We start from the raw sequence: 12,876 nt of genomic DNA on the forward strand, positions 1-12,876 counted from the left end.
TTTTTTGGGGTTTTGGGGGGGGGTGGGTTTTTGGGGGGGGGGGTCTGTGGAAGGTTAGAGGGGATTTTGGTCAGTTTAGAAGATTTTTTCGGGTGCTCATTGGTGATTTATAGAGAATTTTGGGAATTTTATTATTCCTTGATGGATTAGAGAAGAGTTTGGGAGGGTTTAGAATTTTTTGGAAGATCAGAGGGGATTTTTTTGGGGCAGGGTTTAATTATCAGGAATTAATTCTAATTTTTGGGGGGATTTTGGGGGGTTTATAGGGGATTTTTGGGGGGTTTTGTGGGGTCTGTGTAAGGCTAGAGGGGATTTTGGTCAGCTTAGAAGATTTTTTCAGGGTGCTCATTGGTGATTTATAGAGAATTTTGGGAATTTTAGGGTTCTTTGGTGGATTAGAGATTTTGGGATTTTTTTGGGGCGGCGTTTAATTATCGTGAATTAATTAACCCTTCATTAACAACTCATTAACATTTTCGCCTCCACAGCGCCACCGCGTGGTCACCGCTGGCATCGCCGCCACCACCACAGCACCACCTCCAAATGAATTACCCCACCAATTAACTAATTAACCACCCAACTAATGAATTAATTAACCCAACGCCATGAGGATCACCCCCTGCCAGGCCGCCCTGGCCGCCGCCATCGCCCTCAACCTCCGCCTGCTGCGGCGCATGAGGGACGCGCTGGAGGCCGCCTCGGATGCCACCGTCAGGGTGGTGGCGGCGGCCGTGGGGCAGCGGCGGCCGCGGTGCTTGACCGTGGAGGTGGACATCAAGGCGTGGACGGTGCGCTACGGCCTCGCTGAGCACCAGAGCGACCCGCAGGGTGACCCGAAGAGTTTCCAGCACGGTGACCAGCACGGTGGCCAGCAGAGTGACCAGCGCGGCGAGCTCTGCGGCACGCTGGACGGCGCCCCGGCCGTCCTGCTGCTGCGGACGCGCGACCTCTTCTCGCTGCCCTTCCCGCTGGCGCGCCCCGTGGTGGCCTCGCTGTCCCTGCAGGCGGCCGCGCGCGGCTGGCGCCTGCTGCTGCTGCCGGCCGCCTCCCCGCTGGCGCCGCGGCCGCCGCCATCCCCTCACGGCCAGTGGCGCGCCCGGAGCTCCCTGGACGCCCAGCGCCGGGCGCTGCTGGAGCGCTTCGGCCTCAAGCTGGAGGTGCTGCCCGACGGCTCGCGGCGCTGGCACGGCTGCGCCAAGGAGACGCCGCGCTGCTTCGGCACGGTGCGCTGGCAGACCCCCGAGTACCTGCTGGCCGGGCGCTGGACGCCGCCGTGCTGCCTGCGGGCGCTGCGGGCCACGGCGCGCCACGTGCTGGCCCAGCTGGAGGCGGCCGGCGTGCGGCACTGGCTGGAGGGCGGCACGCTGCTGGGCGCCGTGCGCCTCGGCGACATCATCCCCTGGGACTACGACGTGGACGTGGGGCTGTACCGCGACGACGTCCCCAAGTGCCGCTGGCTGGCGGCCGTGGCGGCCACGGGCCGGCCGGTGGAGGACCCGCAGGGGTTCCTGTGGGAGAAGGCGGCCGAGGGGGAGTTTTACCGCGTCCATTTCAGCCGCTCCAACCGGCTGCACGTGGACCTGTGGCCGTTCTACGCCCGGCCCGGCGCCGCCGCCGCCGTCATGACCAAGGACACGTGGCTGGGCCACCGGCAGGACGTGGAGTTCCCCGAGGCCTTCCTGGTGCCCCTGGGCACCGTGACGTTCGCCGGGGTGGCGGCCAAAGCGCCCAACGACCCCCGGGGCTTCCTGGAGCTCAAATTCGGGCCCGGGGCCATCGAGAACCCCGAGTACCCCAACCCCGGGGTCAGGAGGCTGGCACAGGACATGGGCAATAAAACAGCTCGGTGACATCTCTGATTGTCCCCTCTGTGCCATCCTTGGGGTCCCTGTGCCACCCTTGGGGTCCCTCTGAGTGTCCCCAGAGCCCCCCGAGTGCCCCAACCCCGGGGTCAGGAGGCTGGCACAGGACATGGGCAATAAAACAGCACGGTGACATCTGTCATTGTCCCTTGTGCCACCCTTGGGGTCCCTGGTACCATCTCTGGGGTCCCTGTGCCACTTGGCCCTAGTGCCACCCTTGGGGTCCCTGGTACCATCTCTGGGGTCCCTGTGCCACTTTACCTGGTCCCGGTGCCACCCTTGGGGTCCCTGTGTCACCCCCAGGGCCATTGAGAACCCCCCGAGTGCCCCAACCCCGGGGTCAGGAGGTTGGCACAGGACATGGGCAATAAAACATCGCGGTGACATCTGTCATTGTCACCAGTGCCACCCTTGGTGTCCCTGGTACCATCTCTGGGGTCCCAGTGCCACTTTACCTGGTCCTGGTGCCACCCTTGGGGTCCCTGTGCCACCCCTGGGGTCCCTGTGCCACCCCTGGGGTCCCTGTGCCACCCCAGGGGCCATCAAGTGCCCCCCGAGTGCCCCAACCCCGGGGTCAGGAGGTTGGCACAGGACATGGGCAATAAAACAGCACGGTGACACTTGTGTCACTCTGTGTGCCACCCCTGGGGTCCCTGTGCCACCTCTGGGGTCCCTGTGTCACCTTTGGGGTCCCAAGTGCCACCCTGGATGTCCCCAGTGCCACCTTTAGGGTCCCAGTGCCATCTTTGGGGTCCCCAGTGCCACCCGGGATGTCCCCAGTGCCACTCTGGATGTCCCCAGTGCCACCTTTGAGTTTCCAGTGCCACCCTGGATGTCCCCAGTGACACCTTTGGGTTCCTTGTGCCACCTTTGGGGTCCCAGTGCCACTCGGGATGTCCCCAGTGCCACCCTGGATGTCCCCAGTGCCACCTTTGGGATCCTTGTGCCACGTTTGAGGTTCCCAGTGCCACCTTTGGGGTCCCAGTGCCACTCTCGTTGTCCCCAGTGTCACCTTTGGGGTCCTTGGTGCCACCCTGGATGTCCTTGGTGCCACCCTGGATGTCCCCAGTGCCACCTTTGGGATCCTTGTGTCACCTTTGAGGTTCCCAGTGCCACCCTGGATGTCCCCAGTGCCACCCGGGATGTCCCCAGTGCCACTCTGGATGTCCCCAGTGTCACCTTTGAGGTTCCCAGTGCCACCCTGGATGTCCCCAGTGCCACCCGGGATGTCCCCAGTGCCACCTTTGGGGTCCCTGTGCCACCTTTGGGGTCCCCAGTGCCACTCTCGTTGTCCCCAGTGCCACCTTTGGGGTCCCAGTGCCACCCGGGATGTCCCCAGTGTCACCTTTGAGGTCCTTGGTGCCACCCTGGGTATCCCCCCCCCCATTTTTCCTCCATTTCCCAAATTTCCCATTTCTTCCCCATTTCCCCCCATTTCTTCCCCATTTTCCCCTCAATTTTCCCTCATTTTTCCCATTTTCCCACATTTTTCCTCAAATTTCCCCAACTTTCCATCATTTTTTTCCAATTTTCCCCATTTTTCCTCTATTTTCCCAAATTTTCCCCATTTTCCCCAATTCCTCCTATTTTCCCTCATTTTTTCCCCAATTTTCCCAAATTTCCACCATTTCCCCCATTTTTCCTCAATTTTTCCCAATTATTTTCCAATTTCCTCAATTTTCCCTCATTTTCCCCCAAATTTTTCCATTTTTTCCTCAATTTACCTTCATTTTTCCCCAATTTTTCCCATTTTTCCCTCAATTTTCCAAATTTCCACAATTTTTCCCATTTCCCCCCAATTTTTTTCCCAATTTCCCCTCATTTTTCCTCAATTTTCCCCAATTATTTCCCATTTTTTCCTAAATTTTCCCTCATTTTTCCCCAATTTTTCCCATTTTCCCAATTTCCCCCATTTTTCCTCAATTTTCCCTATTTCCCAATTTCCTCAATTTTCCTTCATTTTTTCCCATTTTCCCCCATTTTTCCCTCAATTTTCCCCAATTATTTCCCAATTTCCTCAATTTTTGTTCATTTTTTCCCAATTTTTCCATTTCCCCCCCCCAATTTTTCCCATTTTTCCCTCAATTTTCCCAAATTTCCCCCAATTATTTCCCAATTTCCCCTCCTTTTTCCCCATTTTTTCCCCAATTTTTCCCATTTTTTCCCTCAATTTTCCCTATTTTCCCCCATTTTCCCTCAATTTTCCCTCCTTTTTCCCCCAGTTTTCCCCATTTTTTCCCCCAATTTTCCCCATTTTTCCCCATTTTTGGGGTTTTTTCAGGACCTCCTGGAATCCCCCACCCCAAACCCCCAAAAAGCCACTCGGAGTTGCGAAATTAAGAATTTTTATAACAAATCCTCGGCGCGATGAAGAATTCCAGCTTTTTTTGGTTTTTTGGGAATCCCAGGATCCTGAGAGAATTCCCGGCTGGATTCAGAAACAAAAAAAAATCCCAGAATTTTCTCTTTTTTTCTTTTTTTTCCCTTTTTTTTTGTTGTTATTTTGTCCTTTTTTTTTTACCAAAAAAAGTCTCGGATCCAACGCTGGGAAAACAAAAAAATAAACTTTGAAAAATCCCCCCAAAATTAAAAAAAAAAGATACCAAAAAATACAAAAAAAAAAATTCCCCCAATTTTTTTTTTAATTTCCCCCCCCAAAAAAAAATTTTTAAAAATTCCAAAAAAAATTTCCCCCAAAAAATCCTCTTAAATAAAGAAATAAATACATTAAATACATAAATAAATAATATAAATAAAAATAATATTAATAAATAAATAATATAAATAAATAAACATATATAAATAAGTATTTAAATATTTTAAAGGCCCGCGGGAGGCCCCGGAACGTTCTGGAAGCCTCGGCTGCGGCCACAGGGGTCCTGGAGAGGTCCTGGAGGAGTTCCGGAGAAGTTCTGGAGGTCCTGGAGAGGTTCTGGAGGTCCTGGAGCTGATCCAGAGGGTTCCTCAGAGCGGTTCTGGAGGTCCTGGATGGTTCTGAAGGTCCCAGAGGGGTCCTTGGAGCGGTTCCGGAGGTCCTGGAACGTTCTGGAAGCCTCGGCTGCGGCCACAGGGGTCCTGGAGAGGTCCTGGAGGAGTTCCGGAGGTCCTGGAGAAGTTCTGGAGGTTCTGGATGGTTCTGGGTGGGATCCAGAGGGGTCCCAGAGCGGTTCTGGAGGTCCTGGAGGTGATCCAGAGGGGTTCTTGGAGCAGTTCTGGAGGTTCTGGATGGGATCCAGAGGGTTCCTCAGAGCGGTTCTGGAGGTTCTGGAGAGGTTCTGGAGGTTCTGAAGAAGTTTTGGAGGTTCTGGGTGGGGTCCAGAAGGGTTCTCAGAGTGGTTCTGGAAGTTCTGGATGGTTCTGGAGAAGCTCTGGAGGTTCTGGAGGAGTTCCAAATGGTCTGGAGACCTGGAAGTGGTTCTGCAGGTTCTGGAGAAGTTCTGGATGGCTCTGGAGGGGTCAGAATGATTCCAGAAGGGTCCTTGGAGTGCTTCCGGAGGTTCTGGAATGGATCCAGAGGTGTCCAGGGAACGGTTCCAGAGGTTCTGGAGTGGATCCAGAAAGGTCCTTGGAGCGGTTCTGGAGACATTCCTGAGGTTTTGGATGGTTCTGGAGGGGCTGGAATGACTCCCGAGCTGTCCTTGGAGACATTCTGGAGCTCTTGGAGTGGTTGTGGAGCTCCTGGATAGATCCTGGACCTCCTGGATCAATTCTGGATCTCCTGGAGAGGTTGCGGATCAATTCTGGACCTCCTGGATAGATTCTGTATGTCGTGGTTAGGTTCTGGATCTCCTGGAGAGATTCTGAACCTCCAGGATCAATTCTGGAGCTCCAGGAACCATTCTAGACAAATTCTGGACCTCCGGGATCAATTCTGGACCTCCAGGATCAATTCTGGATGACCATTTACTCCCTATTTTTCCAACACTTTCTCATCCCTACGTCCCAGTTCTCCATCACCTCTTCCATCTCTTTTCCCATGGTTTTCACCCAGATTTCCATGGTTTTCAACCTTTTTTCCCTGTTTTCCTGACTTTTCCCCATATTTTTGGCCATTTTCTCCCGATTTTCCAGACCCTTTCACATCCCTATGTCCCAGTTCTCCATCACCTCTTCCATCCATTTTCCCAGGTTTTTCACCCACTTTTCCTTATTTTACAACCAAATTTCTCTATTTCACAACCAAATTTCCCTATTTTACCACCACATTTCTCTACTTTCCAACTGTTTTTCCCATTTTTTGGGATTTTCCCCCCATTTTTGCCCGGCGGCCGCGTGGCCGGCAGCGAGCTGCGCGCGTCCGAGAACACGGCCAGCACGCACAGCTCGTAGTCCCGGCCCGGCGCCAGGTCCGACAGCGAGAACGACGCGCTGGGGGCCGGGATCATCCTGCAAGGACAATGGCAATGGAGTTGGCCATGGATTCCTCCATTTCTCGGGATTTTTCCCAAATTTTTCCCATTTTTTGCACATTTTTTCCATTTTTTCCACATTTTTCCATGGTTTTCAGCCATTTTCCCCATATTTTCGACCATTTACTCCCTATTTTTCCGATACTTTCTCATCCCTATCTCCCAGTTCTCCATCACCTCTTCCATCTCTTTTTCCATGTTCTTCACCCAGTTTCCCATGGATTTCAACCTTTCTTCCATGGTTTTCACCCATTTTTCCATGCTTTTTACCAAGTTTTTAATGGTTTTCAACCTTTCTTCCATGGTTTTCACCCATTTTTCCATGCTTTTTACCAAGTTTTTAATGGTTTTCAACCTTTCTTCCATGGTTTTCACCCATTTTTCCATGCTTTTTACCAAGTTTTTAATGGTTTTCAACCTTTTTCCCCTATTTTTTGGCCATTCTTTCCTGATTTTCCAGACCCTTTCTCATCCCTACCTCCCAGTTCTCCATCACCTCTTCCATCCATTTTCCCAGGTTTTTCACCCACTTTTCCCTATTTCACAACCAAATTTCCCTATTTTACCACCACATTTCTCTACTTTCCAACAGTTTTCCCCATTTTTTGGGATTTTTCCCATTTTTTCCACATTTTTTCCATTTTTTCCCACATTTTTTCCACGTTTTTCAGCCATTTTCCCATGGTTTTTGACCATTTTCTCCCTATTTTTCCGACACTTTCTCATCCCTATCTCCCGGTTCTCCATCACCTTTTCCATGCCAGTTTTCCATGGTTTTCACCCAGTTTTCCATGTTTTCCTGCCTTTTCCCAATGTTTTTTGACCATTTTCTCCCTATTTTTCCAACACTTTCTCATCCCTACGTCCCAGTTCTCCATCACCTCTTCCATCTCTTTTCCCATGGTTTTCACCCAGATTTCCATGGTTTTCAACCTTTTTTCCCTGTTTTCCTGACTTTTCCCCATATTTTTGGCCATTTTCTCCCGATTTTCCAGACCCTTTCACATCCCTATGTCCCAGTTCTCCATCACCTCTTCCATCCATTTTCCCCACATTTTTCACCCACTTTTCCCTATTTTACAGCCACTTTTCCATATTTTTCTGCATTTTTCCCATGTTTTTTGGGCCTTTTCTCCCTCTTTTCCTAGACCCTTTCTCATCCCTATCTTCCAGCTCTGCACCACCACTTCCATCATTTTTTCCACATTTTTCACCCACTTTTCCCTATTTTCCAGCCACTTTTCCATGGTTTTTGACCTTTTTCTCCCTATTTTTCACACCATTTTCCATCCCTGTCTCCCAGTTCTCCAGCCCATTTTCCATCACTTTTCCATGATTTTCAGCCACTTTTCCCTGTTTTTTATCCACTTTTCCATGGTTTTTTTCCTCTTTTTCCTCGTTTTTTCCAGCCTTTTTCCAACCCTTTTTCCATTTCGAGCCTCTTTTCTACATTTTCCAGCAATTTTTTCACATTTTCCATCACCTTTTCTGCATTTTCCGTTCCCTTTTCCATATTTTCCTAATTCCATCCTCTTTTCCACATTTTCTGTCCCATTTTCCATATTTTTCAGACCCTTTTCAGCCTCTTTTCCACATTTTCCATCCATTTTTAAAAAACATTTTCCACCTGTTTTCTTCACATTTCCTGCCCATTTTTTCACATTTTTCATCCTCTTTTCCACATTTTCTATCCGCTTTTTCACGTTTTCCACCTATTTTCTACATTTCCCACCCATTTTTCTACATTACCCACCTCTTTTTTCACATTTTCCATCTGCTTTTTCACATTTTCCACCCATTTTTCCACATTTCCCACTTCTTTTTCCACACTTCCCACCTCTTTTTTCACATTTTCCATTCCCTTTTCCACATTTTCCACCCGTTTTTTTCTGTTTCCCCTTGTTTTTCCCCATTTCCCTCCCATTTTTCCACATTTTCCATTAGGGAGAAGATTCCAGGGAGAAAATGGTGTCAGGCAGGGGGGTTTGGGGGTAAAACTTTGAGTTTTGGGGTGAAAAGTTTGAGTTTTGGGGTTAAAAACTGAGTTTAAGGGCAGGATTCCAGGCAGAAAATTGGGTGAATCAGGTGAGTTTGGGGGTTAAAATTGAGTTTTGGGGTTAAAAATTGGAGTTTTGGGGTTAAAAATTTGGGGTTAAAAGTTTGAGTTTAGGGGTAAGATTCCAGGGAGAAAATGGGGAGAGGTGGGGGAGTTTTGGGGTTAAAAGTTTGAGTTTTGGGGTTAAAAATCTGAGTTTTGGGGTTAAAAATTGAGTTCAGGGAGAAGATTCCAGGGAGAAAATGGGGGGAGGCGGGGGAGTTTTGGGGTTGAAATTGAGTTTTGGGGTTTAAAAAAATTGAGTTTTGGGGTTAAAAGTTTGAGTTTAGGGTCAAGATTCCAGGGAGAAAATGGTGTCAGGCGGGGGAGTTTGGGGGTGAAAAGTGAGGTTTGGGGTTAAAAATCTGAGTTTTGGGGTTAAAAGTTTGAGTTTTGGGGTTAAAAATTGAGTTTAGGGAGAAGATTCCAGGGAGAAAATGGGGTGAGGCGGGGGAGTTTTGGGGTTGAAATTGAGTTTAGGGGTTAAAAATTGAGTTTAGGGGTTAAAAATTGAGTTTAGGGTAAGATTCCAGGGAGAAATGGGGTGAATTGATTGAGTTTTGGGGGTAAAAGTGAGTTTAGGGTAAGATTTGAGGGAGAAAATGGCACGAATCAGTTGGGTTTTGGGGTTAAAATTGAGTTTTGGGGTTAAAAATTTGAGTTTTGGGGTAAAAATTGAGTTTTGGGGCAAGATTCCAGGGAGAAAATGGGGTGAATTGGAGGAGTTTTGGGGTTAAAAATTGAGTTTTGGGGTTAAAACTGAGTTTAGGGGGCAAGATTCCAGGGAGAAAATGGGATAAATCAGATGAGTTTTGGGGTTAAAATTGAGTTTTGGGGCTAAAACCGAGTTTAAGGTAAAGATTCCAGCCCAAAATGTTGAGGAACTTCAGCTGAGAAAGAAATCCCAAATCTGAGAAGGAGAAGTGGGAAAAATCCATGGAAATGTGATGGAATTGTGGAAAAATGGGATTAAATCCATGAAATTTGGGAAAAAATGGGATTAAATCCATGAAATTATGGAGGAATTGGGGAAAAATGGGGAGAAATACGTGAAAATATGGAGGAATTTGGGAAAAATGGGATTAAATCCATGAAAATATGGAGGAATTTGGGGAGAATGGGGAGAAATCCATGGAAATGTGATGGAATTGTGGAAAAAATTGGAATAAATCCATGAAATTATAGAGGAATTTCAGAAAAATGGGGAGAAATCCGTGAAAATATGCAGGAATTTGGGAAAAATGGGGAGAAATCCATGAAAATATGCAGGAATTTTAGATAAAACCAAGTTTAGGGTCAAGTTTTAATTCCAAGATGTCAAAAAAATTCCCAGTTGTGAGAAAATCCCAAATTAGAGAGGGAAAAATGGGAGAAATTCAGGAAATGTGGATTAATTTGGGAAAAAATGGGTTTTATTATTCCAGGGATTTTTTTTTGGGATGATTTTCCCATGGATTGGGTGGGGGGAAAAATCAGAATAAATTTTGAATACATTTAAGAAAAATATAAAATTCTAATTAAAAATAAGCATACATTAAAATATTAAACATTAATAAACTGAATAAGAAATTTAAATTTAAAAAATTCAAAAGAATAGAATGAAAATAATTCATTAAAACAATTAATAATTTAAAATTACGGTCAATTCAACATTGGAAGGAATTAAAAAGAAATGAAAAAATGTTCATAGAAAAATAATGAAATTAATAATGGGAATAAAGTAATGGAAATCAAAATAATTAAAACTATTCAAATTAAAATAATAAAAAATATTAAAAATATTAAAAAGTCAAATAATAAAAATAAAATATTGAAACAAAAATATTAAAACTTAAAATAATTAAAATAAAATAATTAAAATTAAAATAATAAAATTTTAAATATTGTAAATTAACACATGAATAACAGAAATAAAAGAATGAATTTAAAATAAGAGACATTGAAAAGAGTCACTGAATAATGGATATAAATAATAATTAAAAACTGAATTGCTAAGAAATTAATGAGCATAAATTCAGAATAACAATGGTAACATTTAAATATAAAATAAATGAAAATAAATAATAATAATGAATAAATAAATTGAATAATTCATAATAATAACAATTCAAATAAGCAAAATAATTTTTATTAAAATAAATATTAATTATTATTCTGAATAATAGAAATTAAACTAATAACAAATCCTATTAATGAATCCAATAATTCCAGAAATCCTATTAATTAAGATAAATAAAGAATTAATTAATAAAAACTAATTAAATTTAATCTTATTAATCCCTAATGAATAAAAAATTCATCCCAAAACCTCCCTGAAATTCCATTTTAGGGGGAAAAGTGAGAATTGGGATGGACCAGGCCCAAAATTCCAAGATTTTAGAGAGGAAAAATTGGGAACTGGGGGATAAAAGGCCCAAAATTCCAAGATTTTAGGGGAAAAAAGGAGGATTTGGGGTAGGCCAAGGTGAAAATTCCCAAAATTTCTGAGGTAAAAGTGGGAATGAGGGAAGTGCTGAGCACAAAATTCCAAGATTTTAGGAGGGAAAATGGGAATTGGGAAATGCTAGGCCCAAAATTCCAAGATTTTAGGGGGAAAATTGGGACTTGGGGTAGGCCAGGCTGAAAATTCCAAGATTTCTGTGGGAAAAGTGGGAATGAGGAAAGTGCCAGGCCCAAAATTCCAAGATTTTAGGGGGGAAAATGGGATTTGGGGTAGGCCGAGGTGAAAATTCCCAAAATTCCTGAGGGAAAAGTGGGAATGAAGGAAGTGCTGAGCACAAAATTCCAAGATTTTGGAGGGGAAAGTGGGATTTGGGGGGGGTAAAAGGCCCAAAATTCCAAGATTCTAGGGGAAAAAAGGAGGATTTGGCCTAGGCCAGGCTGAAAATTCCTAAAATTCCTGAGGGAAAAGTGGGAAAGAGAGAAGTGCTGAGCACAGAATTCCAAGATTTTAGGGGGCAAAATGGGAATTGGGAAATGCCAGGTCCAAAAATCCTAAAATTCCTGAGGGAAAAGTGGGAATTTTGATGTTCCAGGCCCAAAATTCAAAGGTTTTGGAGGGAAAATTGGGATTTGGTTGTTCCAGGCCTGAAATTCCAACATTTCTGAGGGAAAAAATTCTCCAATCCTCCCCAAATTCCAAGAGATTCGCCCCAGAACTTTGGGAATTTGGGATTTTCCCAGTTTCATCCAATAAAATTCCTTTTTTTCCATCCCCAAATCCCAGTTTGGGATTTTTTTCCCCATTTTTCCAAGCATTTTGGGAATTTTCGGGGTGGTTTTTTTTGGGAATTTCGGTCCTGTGGATTTGCGGGGTTTGTCCCAATCCCTGGATTTCTGAACCCAAAAAAAGCCCCGGGATTTTGTCGCCGTCCAGAAATCCCAGCCCTGCTGGAATTCCCGAATTTCCGAATCCCTGAATTCCATCCCATTCCCCGGGTCCCCGAATGTCCTGAATAATTTCTAAATTCCTGAATTCCCAAATCCATGTATTTCTGCATTCCTGAATCCCTGAATTCCTGAATCCCTGAATTCCCAAATTCCCAAATCGAGGTATTTCTGCATTCCTGAATCCCTAAATTCCTGAATCCTTGAATCCCAGAATTCCTAAATTTCTAAATTCCTGAATTCCCAAATCCATGTATTTCTGCATTCCTGAATCCCTGAATTCCTGAATCCCAGAATTCCTAAATTTCTGAATTCCTGAATTCCCAAATCCATGTATTTCTGCATTCCTGAATCCCTAAATTCCTGAATTCCCAAATCCCTGGATTCCTGAATTCCCGGGTTCCATCCCATTCCTTGGATCCCTGAATTCCTAAATCTCTGGATCCCTGTATTCCCGAATCCCCGAATTCCTGAATTTCTGAATCCCCAAATCCCTGAATTCCTGAATTTCTGCTTTCCTGAATCCCTAAATCCCCTAAATCCCGGGATTTCATTGCCGTCCCTAAATCCTAGCCCTCCTGGAATTCCTGAATTCCCAAATTCCTGAATTCCATGCCCTAAATCCCAGCCCCCGAATCCCTGAATTTCTGACTTCCCGAATCCCCAAATTCCCTGAATTCTTGAATCCCAAAATCCCTGAATTCCTGAATCCCCAATTCCCCAAATTCCCTGAATTCTCTAATACCAAAATCCCCGAATTCCCAAATCCCAAAAATCCCAAATCCCCAAATTCCTGAATCCCTGAATTCCCAAATCCCCAAATCCCCGAATCCCCAAATTCCCCGAATCCCCAAATTCCCTGAATTCCCAAATCCCCAAATCCCTGAATTCCCAAATCCCAAAAATCCCAAATCCCCAAATTCCTGAATCCCTGAATTCCCAAATCCCCAAATCCCCGAATTCCCAAATCCCAAAAATCCCAAATCCCCGAATTCCCCGAATCCCCAAATTCCCAAATTTCCCAATTCCCAAATCTCTCAATTCCCCCCCCCATTCCATGAGTCCCGTCCCCCCTCCCCAAATTCCGCCCACTGTCCCCAAAATGTCCCCAAGGGTGTCCCCA

The 12,876-nt window shown here is 45.7% G+C and overlaps 1 protein-coding gene across 1 annotated transcript; it reads left to right on the forward strand.

Moving 5' to 3' along the window:
- Positions 1 to 341: 341 nt before the first annotated feature.
- On the forward strand, positions 342 to 1,856 carry LOC120511905 (fukutin related protein). Its single transcript, XM_039729549.1, has one exon. The coding sequence runs from the start codon at positions 606 to 608 to the stop codon at positions 1,848 to 1,850; it is 1,245 nt and encodes a 414-aa protein (XP_039585483.1). The 5' UTR covers positions 342 to 605; the 3' UTR covers positions 1,851 to 1,856.
- The last annotated feature ends 11,020 nt before the right edge of the window (positions 1,857 to 12,876 follow it).

The sequence above is a fragment of the Passer montanus genome, unplaced genomic scaffold, assembly GCF_014805655.1.
Source record: "Passer montanus isolate IOZ18808 unplaced genomic scaffold, ASM1480565v1 scaffold692, whole genome shotgun sequence".
Lineage (NCBI taxonomy): Eukaryota > Metazoa > Chordata > Aves > Passeriformes > Passeridae > Passer > Passer montanus.